Genomic DNA, 14,780 nt, shown 5'->3' on the forward strand with positions numbered 1-14,780 from the left:
GCCTTGTATTGGGGCTGATATGCCTCGTATTGGGGCTGATATGCCTCGTATTGGGGCTGATATGCCTCGAATTGGGGCTGATATGCCTCGTATTGGGGCTGATATGCCTCGTATTGGGGCTGATATGCTTCATACTGGGGCGCATAGGCCTCGTATTATGGCGGACATGTCTTGTATTGGGGCTGACACGACTCGTCTTGAGACGTATGTTTCCTTGTAGTGGGGCGGATATGCCTTGTATTGGGCCGGGTATGACTCGTATCAGGGCGCATATGCCCTGTATTGAGACGGATAAGCCTTGTATTGGGGTCAATATGCCTTGTACTCGTATCGGGATGCACATGTCTTGCACATTGAGGCACATATGCCTCGTATTGTGGCGGATCTGGCTTGTATTGGGGCCGTTCGGTTCTGTATTGGGGCAGGTGTACCTTGTCTTGGGACGGGTACGCCTTGTATTGGGGTGGGCATGCCTTGTACTGGGGCAGGTATGCCTTGTATTGGGACGGGTATGCCTTGTATTGGGGCAGATATGCCTTGTATTGGGGCGGGTATGCCTTGTATTGGGACGGGTATGCCTTGTATTGGGGCGGATATGCCTTGCATTGGGGCAGGTATGCCTTGTATTGGGCTTGGTGTGCCTTGTATTGGGGGTGGTTTGTCTTGCATTGGGGCGGGTATACCTCGTTCTAACTTGTGTTGTTGCTGCACAAGTTTCTACCCGTTATCGAATGGTGCTGCTATGTCCGACTCATCGACTCATGTCCCTTTCGGGCTGCCTGAATGAATTTCACTGACCACATTTACTTCAAGATATGGAAATCTCTCACGGGCATTTTCGCTCCATTCTGCACCACCCTTTTCCTCTTCGAACCTTCCGCCACCACTAGCCCCGAGGTTTTCGGATCCTTCTGCTTCACTGGAACGAAACAGGTGCAGAGGCACTACACCCTAAACAAGCTCGACAGCCTAGTTCGAGGTAACGGAACACGCTGAGGGAAACAGGGAGACGTTACAGTACGCGCAATCTGAAGGCGGTCTCTTGCCACCCGCCATCCGCACAGTTTTGTTCGTGGAAACCTTTAACACGATGATTCTAGAGTGAATACATATTGAGGAGTCCTAACCATGCACTGTAGAAAGACGTGAGAGCACTTGGCTCTCATTGGACAATTGAGTGAAGCCTTTCCAAACAGGACAGTGTAACCTGAGAGAGTAACCTGGAGAGTTCACCATAGGACATTGGAGCAAGACTCATGTCCGCAGACCAAATTCGGACTAGACGTGTTTCATTCGAACGAGCCACTCAATCTGGATGATTCAGCGATGCTCATAGCTGGACTACCATATCAAACCATACTGTGCCTGCACTTCTCTGAATTCAACCAGTAGATCAGCGTTCTCTACTCCTCTCGAGATGGTCCGACCACCGTGGCGTTCCTTCTCCTCGCCTCCTGGATGCTCGTCGCGAGCACATTATATTGATCTCACACTAATACCATCTTGTGCGAGGAGGTGTTGCTTTTACCGGCCTCAACGGACTGACATTGACTGCTATGTTTCTATACTGCCGAGGAGCCGAAGAATTCTTGGCGAATGGCCTTGGCATGATCTTCGGAGACAGTCGGTAGAACCGACTCGACTCACCCTATGTGATCAGCTGCTGCACCACAAGCCTAGTGACTCGGTGAGTTGGGATCAGAGTACAGATCAACCACGTCTGCAGTGTAACTGATTCTCCTTTCAGATGGTAACCGGATGCTTACATGAAAACTGTGAACGAGACCAAGCCCAACCTGACAGATTGATAGACTCTAGAACACAGCACATCAGGAATACAAAAGATACCTTTACATTGACAAGTAGAGTATGTGAGCAAGCAGTGGCAGCAGGACGGAAATAGTACAGAGGCAAAGAGGGATGGAAGGAGAGTCGAGATATGAGCTGAACAAGGATGATGCTAATGATGACGAAAATATACGAGGTCGCGATTCGAGTGAGCCAGCTGATGCCATTCGTGCGGCACGAGTCGTGCCAAACTCATCCATAGATATACTCGGGTAGCTACAATGGAAACAAATTGACACTCCGTCTGGACTAAACACTGCGTCCCTCGGCCTCTTATCATCATCATTGCAGGGCCGCACGTAGAAGTCAGCTGTATACAAAAACATATGCCCTCAATGAAAAGTAGTGTCATCAGGCAAGGCACAGCCTTCACGTGTTAAAGCAACACCTCTCTCATGACATCTCACCTGATCACGAATTGACTACGACCAATATGTTAGTCATCATCATCATTACTTCCACCATTACGCACTCGCCTCGACTGCACTGCCACGTTCACGCGCATTGTGAGCAGCTTGAAGGAGGGTCCATTTCGCTTTTGTTACGCCCTTGGATTTTCGAATCCTAAACACCGCTCTACTACCGCACTCAACGCGAGACCAGCCCCCGCTACTCTTCCTCTGCGATTCGCACTTTAGAATTGCACTCATCGAAAAATGGTGGATCGGCCTCCATGAGCAGTTTAATAACATTGTACGACAAACCGTGAACAGTAGTATTCCAGTGGGAGTCAGAATTCCTATATCTGCATATGAAATGGCGTCTCCCTCATGGATGACCGTATAGCAACCTACAATGGTCCAATGATGATAGGGAATATAACTTGCCGATCCTGATTGATCCGCTTTGCGATATAGTCGTTGTTCCACAAGAAGAGCACCCGCTCCGCTACCTAAGACGTTCGACCATGTCCCGTTGAAGATACTGCAGATGATGTAATTGCCTGGAAGTGAGGGCTGGCAATACATTGCCCTATCCGTTTGAATAGAGGCACTTCCACCTTCTGGAACTCTGGGGGTTGGGTCAGCTAAAACGCAAACAAAAACTTCTTCGCTCCGCTGTTGTTTTAGGCGTTACTTCTAAAACGACCTCCACTTCATTGAGAAACAACACTTCTTTTGGTGTGTTTGTTATCGGCCAAAATCGGAGAAGGCCTATCAGCGGAAATCCTTTGATCACTGCTTCGCTCCGCTTATATTACCCAGAATTATCGAGTCAGCCAACCGCGGGTCCTTCTCAACATACTGAGTCATACAGTACGAGAGTTGCTGATGGAAAGAATTCAACGTTTTAACCTGCGAAATCATAAAACGCCCGATGCCCAGGACTTCTCCCTTACTTTATGAAGCGGTATAAGGCTCTTCTCTAAGAACTGTTTGTGCTCTTCTTTGATCGGAAGAGCGAAGCCATTGACGATCGAGCCGAAGATTTCCAAGAGCTCCTCGATACCGTTGTGGTACTCGCTCTCGTAGATGATCTTGTAGAAAAGATTTTGCATTGCCCTCCGGATGAACGACCGCAAGGCCATAAATTTTCCTGATCAAGTCAGTGCGCCACGTCACCACTGCAGCAAGTACCGTATATCCTGTGGAGTATCGTCTTCAGATAGTCCCTTTCTCGCGGATCTTCCGAATCAAATAAATCCATCAATCTGAAGGCGGAATGACAACACCCATTACTCGCCAACTTAGACATGTTGCTGGACATTCCCTTTCTCTCTTTACTCACTCTTCGATTCAGAGAATGCTCCACACCGTCTCAAATGGCAACCAGACACTCATTGAACTCATTCCGATAGGCTTATTGATGACACTCCTTTCCTCAACTACACCAATCCAACACGCGCCCCGATCAGGCTACCCTTCTCCCTTCACTACCACTACCTTAATACGAAAGTCTGGTCTACGAATCTCTTGGCAAGTTTAGGATCAACATCGTTAGATACTACGAAGCGGAGGAAAAACTCATACCTGTCACAGCGGGAAATGATGAAAGCGCCCACGGACAAAGAGGAACGCTCTCTTACACAATCTGGAGGTGAGGCCAACTAGGCTCCAACGTGGGTTCGTCGTCTTCCGGATCGTATATCGAGTTAGTACTGCGACCATGCACTGGTGGAAGCTGCATGAAACAACGACATTCGACTAGCCTCAAGTGAACTGGCCATAAGCTCGTTCATCGTTGCGGACCAGAGGGATCATCAGAGAATATCTACGATTATTACCGCTCTAAAAATATTCGCCGATACCATATTAACCACATCTTGCATGACTGAATCATTGAAGCAGTTGCGTGTATTGTTCACATATCTGAAAATTCATATGATGACCTCAAGTCGAAGCTTTATAGTTACTCAACGAGCTCGAGTAGCGTCTGTCGCTTGGCCTCCTTTTCCTTCAAATATGTCTGCTGGTTACTAAAGTCGAATACAGTTCCGCACGCTCGCACTTTTTTCCGGAAGAGCTCGCTCCTCTCAGCCACTGGAGCATCTAAAAGACCCACTACTACTACACTCACGCATCTTCAGGTAGAGGCGGTACTTCGTAATGGAGGAAGATCTTCGAAAGGATCAACATCGGCCGACATGAAATGGCCAGGTTTTACTAGCATTTGGGTGGAGTTGACGAATCCATGTGCATGTTGATGATGATTAACCTTACCATGAGCCTTCCCCACTGTGTGCGCGAACCAGTACTACTTTGTGTCCCCCACTGTTCGAAGCTGCTAAGTGCTGCTTTGTAGGCACCCCTCCAGCGTTGCCTACTATTCCCAGCTTTGACGCTCGCTCATCTCCGTCAACAGCCGCATCTGACGGTGGGATCTCTATAGGGCATGAGAGGTCGGCTCGTCTGGTCACCTTTGGGGGAACTTGTCGATGTAGAGCCCACTGCAACTGATGTGGTGTTGTTATTGTCGCCCTTTTTTTCATCGTTACTCATCCGACGCTTTACACTTTGAATGAGCTTCATGACAACAAACACCACTTACAACTACTAACGACCATATCCTGATAGGAGTACCGACATCATCGTTCGAACAACGAAGTGCGTTAAAACGTTCGAGCCGCCAGCTTCCTTCCGTCCTTACTCATACTACACTGGATTCCTATCGCTCTAATCCCCATCAATGTGATACTTCATCACACTCAACTCAACTCGTGCCGTCCTAGGATAGTGTCGTGTACTTTGACATTGTCCTTGTAGAAGTCCTACAACCTCACCCGTCAGGCGTCCCGCTCCCCCTTATCTACTGTAGTTGTGTAGACTGCACAACTATGGAATCTTAGCCTAGCTCGAAGCTAGTTGATGATTTTATGAGTACGATTATAGATAGAATCTCTAGCTTCCATTAACCATTGCCTTGAGTTCCCAACTGGTTAGCATCTACCCTCTACCCTGAGATGTCCATCGCAGCTGAGCATGCATATCATCTCCAAATTCAAACATATTAATTCGTTGTTAAAGAAGCACAACTCTCAGCGGAATGTATGAACAAATAGAAAAATGCACGCTACGGTTTGTGCATCAGCATTGATAGTTTAACCTTTTCCAGCGGAGCGTTGCACGTTTAACACTTCATCGACACATTTTCAAGTGGATATATTCGTAAGTAGACTAAAATACAATCCGTAACTACATATGAAGTCGACTCATAAAGGGTCTCCGCTGAAGATCCAGTGTCGGAGATTTCCCTGTCGGTCTGATCAGGCTGTTCAATACTTCAATTCAACCCTGAGCGCATGCGAACTAGTGAGCTCCAGAGAGAAGCAACGCTGCTAAAAATCGGCATCTCCGGTGACCAATGCAAGATTATAAAATTTCCGGAACATGACGCACTTCGCTCCGCTAGTACATGCGTGCAAATTGTGGCCGCCTTCATCGTTCATGGGTGTCATCGCTAACTTTACAGTCCATCCTATTTGCTTCACTGGTTGAGGTTGCTGAACGTTTCACTTGTGACTCGTATAATCTACCATGTCGGACGTGTATATCTCTGTTCCCACACCAGAAACTCATCCGGTCTAGTGGAACAGGTCGATAGACAATTTCTGAAATCCTCATCCGATTGTGAATTACATTTTCGTGGTGAGGACGGTTTCGCTCTAGTATTGAATTCCCCCGACTTAAAATTTATACCCTCATACCTGTATACACTGACAGACTTCTCACGGAAGAAGTCCCCGACTTCGCTCGAACTCCCTCGCAGTGAATCATGTAGTTGTGGATAATAGGGGACGGGATAAAGGTGTTCATCCTGACCGATTAACACAACTTGAGCCGTATAACCTGAGTTGGGGGGAGTACTAGGAGTGCGGTAACAGGCAAGTACTGCGACGACTATAATCGTTGGGAACAGTCCGATGGTTGGGATCTACCGTCAAGTAACTGCATGAACCATTACTCTAGCTCCTCCTCCCCCAACGTAGCCAAAAAGTTACAGATTGAGGACCACTCAACGGGAACATGTTTTAACTTACAATGGCCTCTTGTACTAGCGAGCCGTTGACGTTCGACCGTTTAGCTTCACTGAGGGGGAGTCGCCAGCGATCATTTTTCCCTCGCTTTCAGTACCACACTGTCTCACTTTTATTCCGATGATATCCAATGCAAGCGGGAACACGACTCCATACATCGCTGGTACGCCTCTCTTTATCTCATTGAACATACCGCACCATCTTCAGATAGCTCGATAAACAACGTACACAATACGAACTCCAGCACTCTTCTTCCCCCGATATCCCTACCCCCAGCTTCCAACCTCTACGCTGTCCACTGTGTGAGTCGCACGAGAACTCTTGCCATGGACGGCGCCACCGACCATGCTGCGGTAGTGTATAATAACTAAAGTGATGCCCATTCTCTGGCCTCAGACGGTCTCGCCTCCAGCCAACATTTCCGAGTACGACTGGCTCGCTATCAACACGTATGATATGTGGAATGAGATGAATATAATCGTCGGAAGTGTTCAAGAGTGGGGATGATAGCAACAGGTCGAGTTGTTTGGAGTAACATGACCAGATACTGTACCAAGCTCCTGTGTCCGACAATGAACGCCGGGGACTTCGAGTATGCCTGGGCCGATGATGAAGCCGTAAGTTTTGGGAGAAATTTCTCGGGGTTTTCATTACCGCAGTTCTGATAAAAGTTGAATTCTAGTCTAACACGGAGTCTGCGCCATCTTATGGTATCTTATTCGTTTATCGGGCGTTGCAAGTGTCTTTAATGAAGTTCGTCATTAGAGAATAGATCAGAGACAAATTACGACCGGGATACTATACTAACAGTCGTTCATGCGGCAGTGTGCATTATCAGCGACTCGGGTGGAAATTTCGACGACCGCGGACTTATTCCCTCTCATATTCCTCGTACGGCCGTTATTAACTATGTTTCACTGTTCTGTCAGGGAGAATTGAAGAAGGTATCAGCTTTAGAATACATGTCTAACGTGTTGGACTGGTCGGAACGGTACGTCCCCACAAGCCTCCCATCAAACAAAGCTCGTCGTTTTGACCAGGAAAATCACTGATCGTCGTTTTATGCCCAACGAACACGGTCAACCGTATCCGGCCAACTTCAAGGCGGAGGTGGGCGCACCTCCCGGACTGTGCATAAGGTTATGTTTTCCCCGTAGTTAGCAATCGTTTACAAGCGTTTCTTTCGGCTATATGCTCACATCTACTACTCGCATTTCAAGCAGCTTGAAGTGAGCGGTTGGAGGTGTAAGTGAATATTCTCCTACGTGCTTCAGGACGCCGGGGTGGAGCGACATTTGAACCACTCCTTCAAGCACTTCGTGTACTACGACTCCCTCCGGATCTCTCTGTGTGCTTCATGAGTTTATAGATACTTTGTACGCCGATTTGAGCTCGTTGAAGAGTCGGAACTAGCGCCACTTCAAAGTTTGATAGACGCATGGAAGATACCCTCTCGAGAGGTTCTTATCGAGATGGCATCCGAACCGTAGCACATGCAGTGACAAGTAAATTCACCTAGTACTACAAGATATAGTATTACTATTCGTAACGGCTTGTAATCTTACCTTATTTTCCGCTCATGAAGCTCGTCATCGGCATGTTCATAGATAAATGCATACTTTTCTTACAGCAGCGTTTAGATGAGTTGTGTTTGTCGAGTTGAACGAAAACATGAAACTTTTGGAGTGTATAATGGTGCCAATTTAGTGACGAGGTAAGCGCTCGCCATCCATGCTAACGTGGACGTGAAAGTCCTCGACAATCCGCCAACACCTGTTTATCGATGTGAGGATGATGTAAATCTGTATTTGAATCTTTGTTGATCGAACGCGTCCGGAAGGAACACTTTCCAGGGTCTATGGCGTGTACCTAATCTCCCCTTCTACTCAACACTGTTTCGACCTGTTACGTATTCTGACCCTGTTCGAAGCTTCCCGACGTGAAGCGGACACGACAGATGTGTTCTGCCTCACTATGAAGATTTCAATTGTCGCTCCTCCATATCGTCATAGTTTGCTATGATACTAGACAACACAACTCACCAGCATGAACTCGTCAAGTGAATCGCAAAAGGAAGTATCAACGATTGACTCTTATATTAGGCTCATACTTTAATATTTCGTGGTGACAAATGACATTTAATCAGTTATAGGCGAATAAGCCTAATAGACATAGTTAGCTACATAAAGACTCTCACTACCCGGGCCACCCTCAGTGCCCTTGTATTTGCCCAGCTGCGCCTCGCTGTTGGCTTTGGCACGATAGGCGAAGGCTTCCTGGGCAGCCTTCACGTTATCGGCCTTGCCAGCCCAAGTCTTGATGGCGGTAGCTTGTAAAGCACGACCATAGGAGAAGGTTAGAGCCCAAGGCCTTCGTTCCTTCGGCATGGCATTCATGGCGGACAGGTTGACCGAAGCTTCCTCTTCACTCTGACCACCAGACAGGAAAGTGACCCCAACCAAGGCTGGGGGCACAGTCCTCTGCAGTGTGCGAACTGTATAGCGAGCAATATCTGCAGGGCTAGGACGATTAGAGCACTGCATGCCAGCAGTGACCATATTAGGCTTCAGCAGACACCCCTCAAGGAGAATGTGATGATCATTCAGGGCCTTGAACACAGCGGTGAGGACTCTTTCAGTGACATAGGCACATGTCTCAATATCATGAGTGCCATCAGCCAGGATCTCGGGCTCAACGATAGGAACGATCCTATGCTCCTGGCAGATAGAAGCATAACGGGCCAAGGTATGAGCAGTCTCGTCGATAGACAGCTGAGACGGCTGATGCTTAGCTTGACTGATCTTCAGCACAGCACGCCATTTGGCAAACCTGGCTCCAGCTTGATAATACTTAGCGCATCTCTCAGCGAGACCGTCGAGACCTTGGGTAGCAGTCTCCTGGTCGGAGAGATGCAGAGCAACTAGACCCTTATCGACCTTGATGCCAGGGATAATGCCAGCTTTACGGAGGAGCTCAACCATAGGAGTGCCGTCTGGAGCCTTCTGGAAGAGCGTCTCCTCGTAGAGAATAGATCCCGATATATACTTGCCCACATCCGGAGTGGTGAATAGAAGGGATCTATAGGCAGCTCTGTTGGCTTCCGTATTGTCAATACCAGCAGCATCGAATCTTTTCTTGATGGTTCCAGTGGACTCATCTGCAGCCAAGATTCCTTTTCCAGGCGTGCAAATAGTCTGCGCCGTTTTCACGAGCTCAGCGGCAACGTCTTGATCAATGTGGCGGACGGGCATTGTATGTGTGTAGCTCGGGGGATTGAGGTAGACGTTCCGGTAGCTTTCCAAGGAGGAAGAGCACGCCGTTGCAATCGATGCATGCGTGCAACGTCTCGCCAGGCAAGTATTCGAAGGAACAAGGCAGTCAGTTGGGCTGCCATCACCTCTAGTCTCGAATGTAGTTACGGGTTGCTAAGACCCTCGTCGGAGCCACTTCGTAGAGGGATTGGAATTGGGCTCTTAATTCGGGCGTGCGCTTCTTGCAACGCTCCAGGCCCAACAGCATGCACAGAGAAGGACAAGTCGAAAAATAACTCTGGCTCGTCGGTTTGAAGTTCAAACCGGTTCAAACTTTGAATTTCCGCGATCCCTTCCCAGTAAGCTTTTAACTAACTCACTTGCAATACTTCTTAATAACTTGTACTATTCACTCAGCGGTCGTGTTGAATCCCACCCTTCCTCAATAATGTCCGAAGAGAGTGCTGATGCTCTATTCGTTGGCACCCTTGATCGCCTAACAGCTGAGCATCCCCATACCGATGACCCAAGATTCGCGTTCCAATCTAACCAATGGAACAACTGTGAGGTATGTCAGTTGCGCCTCCACATCTCTCACATTAATCTCAGCTTCGTTTCACACAGTTTTGCCGTTGCACTCGTGAGCTCGGCGAGGACGACCCAAGATGCAAGTAAGCCTTTGAATCGACCCTCGGTATTGATCCATGCTTTCCTGCTCAGATATCAATACTATCGGGCCCAGACGGTTTGCCATGAGTTCCTTCTCGAAGACTGGATGGAACACAGGCATCGCGGTAGCCTTCTGCGGCTTCTTCTTCGTCCCCGTGACTTGTTGCAGGTACCTGTGATCTCGACATTATGCCCGATCGCCAGGTCATCCATATGAGGCAGTAATGGATGGCCCCCTTTATCATTGCATCATGACGTACACCCATTGCCGCGGCTTTGGGATAGTGAAAGTATATGCTGAGATAGCTGGAGGTTTTTTGAACCTATATACGTTGTACTGGGATTGCGTTAAGTGTGGGGGGGGGGCGGGGTCGGGCTCATATTGCCAGTAGTATAATCGACTATGGGTAACCTCCTGACGAACACATCCTCGTCCATACAGCATGTTCTCAGTGAGCGTTCCATTCAACTAATCAGTGTGCGAGGCCCTTTAGGGTTGGCGGCTGCCCTATGATCCTCGGCAATGGCAGGAGAAACTCCGCGTGATGGTAACGGTAAGTCTCTTCGATGAGTATGACCGTGATGAAGATAGCCTGGTGGATCTAACTCAACTGACTAGATCGGACGATGCTCCTGCTGCTACTCAGGGCTCTCACCCTTGACCTAGAACTCTTCTTCCATGTTCCAGATGATAGTAACCAGCTACCCTATGCTTATAGTATTCGTCTATCCAGGGTTAGCGAGGATAAGTACTTAGATACTGATGCGGTACCAGAGCTCAGGGGGTCTCTTCAAGCTCAGTTCTATGCGATTCCTCCCCGGAACGTGAGTCCCCAGAGCTGTATCATTCAGGGAGGAGAGTAAACCGCCCTCGGGAATCTTCGATCAGCTGGTGATTATGGACTTAGAACCACGTGCATGCCACTGAATGACATATGTTTCTTCTGGAGTGAGCATGGTGTTGTTGTACGACTCTAGCTTTTGCCTCGGCACTGAGCGTGGCTGTATTCACTTGAGTACGGTAGTGTTATGATAGAATAGTCGGACGTGGTGGAGGCTGCCCACTCGCTTTGTCTTTCCTCAAGAGCCTCCCTCCATTTCTTCGTGCCGATGAAAGCCCATGCTCACGGACCTGGGCTCGTGAACCACCGCTAGGCAGTTTTCTTTTCACTTACACTTCGTCGTCCTCGTCAGCAGCAGCAATGGAAGATGAGCTTCTGGAAGTCCGTGATTCCTTCTACGTGGGAGCTTATTCGAGATCCCTGCAGCTCTCGGAACAAACAGCTGTGAGCTCCGATATGGTCGCAGCCGAGAAGGAGGCTCTCAACGCTAGGTACTGGACAGGTTTCATAGTCAGTGTTCATCCGCTCAACCACTGGTATAGGTGCTATCTAGCAGCTGGTATGCTGGACCACATCAAAGGCATGCAGCATAGTCCTAACCCAGCTCTAAAGGCTACTGCTTTGATGGCAGTGTGAGGCCTCGCTTTACGCTGCTTCCCGTCAGCTGATATGTTCAGGTTCCTCCGAACCCCTCAGGAAAACCAGCGCAAGACGGCACTTGATCGTCTACAGGAGCTGGCCACTACTACGAAGGATCCGACTGCTCTGTAGAGGGACTACTGCTTTATTGATGGCCACTATACGGTTATTAGATACTACTATGCAACTGCCCTGTCGAGCAGTGGTCAGGGAGCTATGGGAGCGGTTGATGCTATCAATCTTACTAAGGAATACGCCAATCCAGAGATGCTGGCAGTCAGGGCTTTCCTCGCTGTAATTACATTATCATACCACACCAATCGGAATGCATCTGACCTCAGATATCAATTGATCGACTCGATCTGGCGGAGCGGAGCTTAAAGGAGTTGGCCAAAATGTGTGCTGGTGACGAATCAGCTGCGGCTAAGTACGCCAACGCAGTCTGCTCGATCATGAAGGGCGATAACGAGGAGGCCTATCTAATGTAAGCATCGAGACCTATCGGACCTAGGCTTTGATCGATAAGGACATGGCCGGGTATTGCAATATCGTACAAGTTTATCCCAAAGCGCGAAACAAACTACATCGAATCATGTATTCCCTTGTTCATCGTGCACTTGTTCAGAATGACTGATTTGGGCTCGCAGTATTCCTGTGACGAGATGAGCCCAGGGGGCACGGAGTCGGTACTACTCACTAACGGCAAGGCCGTGGCTAATATACAGCGAGGCATGTATCAAGAGGTATTACTGTGGTCTCATGGAGACCAGGATGACTCAATTATCAGGCCTATGATGACTTGATCCGTCTCCTCCAGCTCGACCAGCGTAATGCGGATACTCTCGTCAATCTTGCTTGTGCGGCAACACATCTTGGCAAACTCGAAGAGGCACAAAAGTAGTAACCGCCGTTCAGAAATAGAATATTGAGAGCCTGTGGTGACGTGGTAGTGGTCATTGAAAGCGTTGCCGTGCTCAGATATAAAGAGACTCTCCAGCAGTTGTCGCATGTGGGGTGTGCCAAGGCGTACGTTGGATCTCCGTCGTGTCACCATAGCTGTTTGGTTAGGTACACGTCGGGACTCCAGGAATTGTCCAACAGTTTTTCTAGGTTTCAAGCCTCTAAGTGAGTAGGAGTGTATTACAATTGATGACGGTAGCTTAAATGTATCGGTGCTTTAACCGGTTTTGAGTTTTCGGCGAACAGCAAGTCAATTTAGCACCTCCTGACCTATGAGGGAGGGAGGCGATGGCTGATCTTCATCGAGAGAAATCTTGCATTGCAGCTCTTACTGGACGACGGCCTTTTAAGGCTCTACAACTTCTCTTTGTTATGTTCATGGCATGAACTTCATGCCAACAATCGGTGACGGTTTTCAATTCGTTTTGAGCAGCAGCACCGACCGGCTCGGGCTATTCCCACGCGACTTGGCCGCCACTTCCCTTGACACACATTCGGGGACAACGCGATCCTGTATTTCACTAACGAACGAGTTTTGTTGAATTGTGCGACACAAGTTGGGTTCCACTTCTTCTCCGGATGAAGTCATTGGTAGAGATAAATTTCTCGTGTTATCGCTAGCGGAAGTGCGATACCCGATTCCAGACACATTGCTGCCACTTTGAATACAACCTTTCCTATTCAACCTTTAGTTCGGAAATTGTTATAATGCGTTACTTGGGCCAAAAAAGCCACCAACTGTTTTTGCAAGTATCGAACATGATGATTCTACACCTTTTCCCGTGCAAGTTTGACAAGTGAGCAGACAAGAATGACAATGTCACTATCAAGAGTGACAATGAGAATCCAAGTATGTCACAATTCAATTCTGTTACAATCAAGTTTGACTTTGAGAATTCAAGTATGTCATAATCGAGATATGTTACAATCAAGATTGACAATGAAAATCCAAGTTTGTCACTTTTCTATTTTGTAGCAACCAAGATTGACAATGAGAATTCATGTTTAACACCGGCAAAATATATTACAATCAAGAATGACAATGTTCCACACGAGTTTGACAATACGCACACAAGTTTGACAATACACGTCCAAGTTTGACACTTCGACTCGACATGTTGACATACGGTTTAAACTGATTGCCCACTTGAAAATTCACACGCATTACATAGTAAGGAGGCTCCCGAGTCATCGAGAGCTCTATGTAAACTTGAGATGACATCGAAAGAATTCAAAAAGCGACCCCTTGACTCCCTTTGTTCCCAAGTATCCGATAGCCTATACACGGCTCCTATCTTGTCAGTGGTTAGCTTTTGCATAGCATCATCACACATTCCTCGCAGCATATCTTCCCGGTACGGGTAAAAGAACATGTGTTGCTCTTCAGCTCTCTGCCTATCTGTTATCGGGTCCCTCTCACTCAGCTTCTCCTTGATATAGGCTCTGATCACAGAGAAACCCTCTTCAATGTCAAACTTGGATGTGTATTGCCAAACTTGTGTGCGTATTGTCAAACTCGTGTGGAATATTGTCATTCTTGATTGTAATATATTTTGCCGGTGTTAAACATGAATTCTCATTGTCAATCTTGGTTGCTGCAAAATAGAAAAGTGACAAACTTGGATTTTCATTGTCAATCTTGATTGTAACATATCTCGATTATGACATACTTGAATTCTCAAAGTCAAACTTGATTGTAACAGAATTGAATTGTGACATACTTGGATTCTCATTGTCACTCTTGATAGTGACATTGTCATTCTTGTCTGCTCACTTGTCAAACTTGCACGGGAAAAGGTGTAGTGGTTCAATCCCATAAGTTTGTGCAAGCCGGAATCAGGTTGCGCAATCGTGCTACACAGCACATTACCCGGCTCCCTTCCTCCCCGGCGTTGGGTCGTGGGCCGGAGGATGACAATATATACGTGTAATATTCGGCCAATGTGATGGGGCCAATCTCACACGTAACGTGAGGCGCCACACCACATCGCCAGGGTGGCCAGGAGATTGGAAAAATCAACGACAAATAGCTGAGGCGAAGGTGTGATATATCCCAACATCCCGGAAGGACTTTGAAGCACTACTAGAAGCGTTAAG

At 47.8% G+C, this 14,780-nt stretch overlaps 7 protein-coding genes across 7 annotated transcripts; 5 read left to right on the top strand and 2 right to left on the bottom strand.

Annotated features, from left to right (window-relative positions):
• Positions 1–19: 19 nt before the first annotated feature.
• On the top strand, positions 20–693 carry Pmar_PMAR012481 (hypothetical protein; the record flags this gene model as incomplete). The annotated part of the gene is made up of 4 exons (XM_002787658.1): positions 20–204; positions 426–488; positions 531–572; positions 615–693. 4 exons carry the CDS (start codon positions 20–22, stop codon positions 691–693), a joined length of 369 nt encoding a protein of 122 aa, XP_002787704.1.
• A 110-nt stretch (positions 694–803) lies between these two features.
• On the bottom strand, positions 804–4,434 carry Pmar_PMAR012482 (protein phosphatase 2A regulatory subunit B, putative; the record flags this gene model as incomplete). The annotated part of the gene is made up of 16 exons (XM_002787659.1): positions 804–919; positions 1,982–2,064; positions 2,256–2,270; positions 2,317–2,412; positions 2,462–2,593; positions 2,643–2,740; positions 2,792–2,875; positions 2,926–3,002; positions 3,050–3,143; positions 3,188–3,384; positions 3,426–3,499; positions 3,732–3,818; positions 3,875–3,969; positions 4,073–4,157; positions 4,202–4,337; positions 4,389–4,434. The coding sequence occupies 16 exons, from the start codon at positions 4,432–4,434 to the stop codon at positions 804–806; spliced, it is 1,515 nt and encodes a 504-aa protein (XP_002787705.1).
• Positions 4,435–6,734: 2,300 nt separating this feature from the next.
• Positions 6,735–6,943, top strand: Pmar_PMAR012483 (hypothetical protein; the record flags this gene model as incomplete). The annotated part of the gene is made up of 2 exons (XM_002787660.1): positions 6,735–6,819; positions 6,867–6,943. Coding segments are annotated over 2 exons (162 nt in total), but the record flags the coding sequence as incomplete, so codon positions are not given.
• Positions 6,944–7,284: 341 nt separating this feature from the next.
• Positions 7,285–7,812, top strand: Pmar_PMAR012484 (Maintenance of ploidy protein mob1, putative; the record flags this gene model as incomplete). The annotated part of the gene is made up of 5 exons (XM_002787661.1): positions 7,285–7,313; positions 7,363–7,432; positions 7,480–7,551; positions 7,597–7,643; positions 7,692–7,812. 5 exons carry the CDS (start codon positions 7,285–7,287, stop codon positions 7,810–7,812), a joined length of 339 nt encoding a protein of 112 aa, XP_002787707.1.
• A 563-nt stretch (positions 7,813–8,375) lies between these two features.
• Positions 8,376–9,573, bottom strand: Pmar_PMAR012485 (fructose-1,6-bisphosphate aldolase, putative; the record flags this gene model as incomplete). Its single annotated transcript, XM_002787662.1, has 1 exon — positions 8,376–9,573. The coding sequence occupies one exon, from the start codon at positions 9,571–9,573 to the stop codon at positions 8,485–8,487; it is 1,089 nt and encodes a 362-aa protein (XP_002787708.1). The 3' UTR covers positions 8,376–8,484.
• Positions 9,574–10,021: 448 nt separating this feature from the next.
• Positions 10,022–10,467, top strand: Pmar_PMAR012486 (conserved hypothetical protein; the record flags this gene model as incomplete). The annotated part of the gene is made up of 4 exons (XM_002787663.1): positions 10,022–10,141; positions 10,183–10,244; positions 10,294–10,367; positions 10,412–10,467. 4 exons carry the CDS (start codon positions 10,022–10,024, stop codon positions 10,465–10,467), a joined length of 312 nt encoding a protein of 103 aa, XP_002787709.1.
• Positions 10,468–11,400: 933 nt separating this feature from the next.
• Pmar_PMAR012487 (Coatomer subunit epsilon, putative) lies at positions 11,401–12,875 on the top strand. Its single transcript, XM_002787664.1, has 9 exons — positions 11,401–11,575; positions 11,627–11,716; positions 11,762–11,851; positions 11,897–12,017; positions 12,065–12,207; positions 12,349–12,466; positions 12,511–12,620; positions 12,702–12,749; positions 12,792–12,875. The coding sequence occupies exons 1-9, from the start codon at positions 11,445–11,447 to the stop codon at positions 12,850–12,852; spliced, it is 912 nt and encodes a 303-aa protein (XP_002787710.1). The 5' UTR covers positions 11,401–11,444; the 3' UTR covers positions 12,853–12,875.
• The last annotated feature ends 1,905 nt before the right edge of the window (positions 12,876–14,780 follow it).

This window comes from Perkinsus marinus (genome assembly GCF_000006405.1).
Source record: "Perkinsus marinus ATCC 50983 genomic scaffold scf_1104296929318, whole genome shotgun sequence".
Classification (NCBI taxonomy): domain Eukaryota; phylum Perkinsozoa; order Perkinsida; family Perkinsidae; genus Perkinsus; species Perkinsus marinus.

Bases quoted from the DNA above. Each gene is read 5' to 3' on its own strand.
- Pmar_PMAR012487 (XM_002787664.1), top strand. From the start codon at position 11,445: ATGGAAGATGAGCTTCTGGAAGTCCGTGATTCCTTCTACGTGGGAGCT. The intron at 11,717-11,761 runs GTGAGGCCTCGC...TGATATGTTCAG, and splicing joins GCTACTGCTTTGATGGCAGT to GTTCCTCCGAACCCCTCAGG. The intron at 12,621-12,701 runs GTAGTAACCGCC...TGCCGTGCTCAG, and splicing joins AAACTCGAAGAGGCACAAAA to ATATAAAGAGACTCTCCAGC.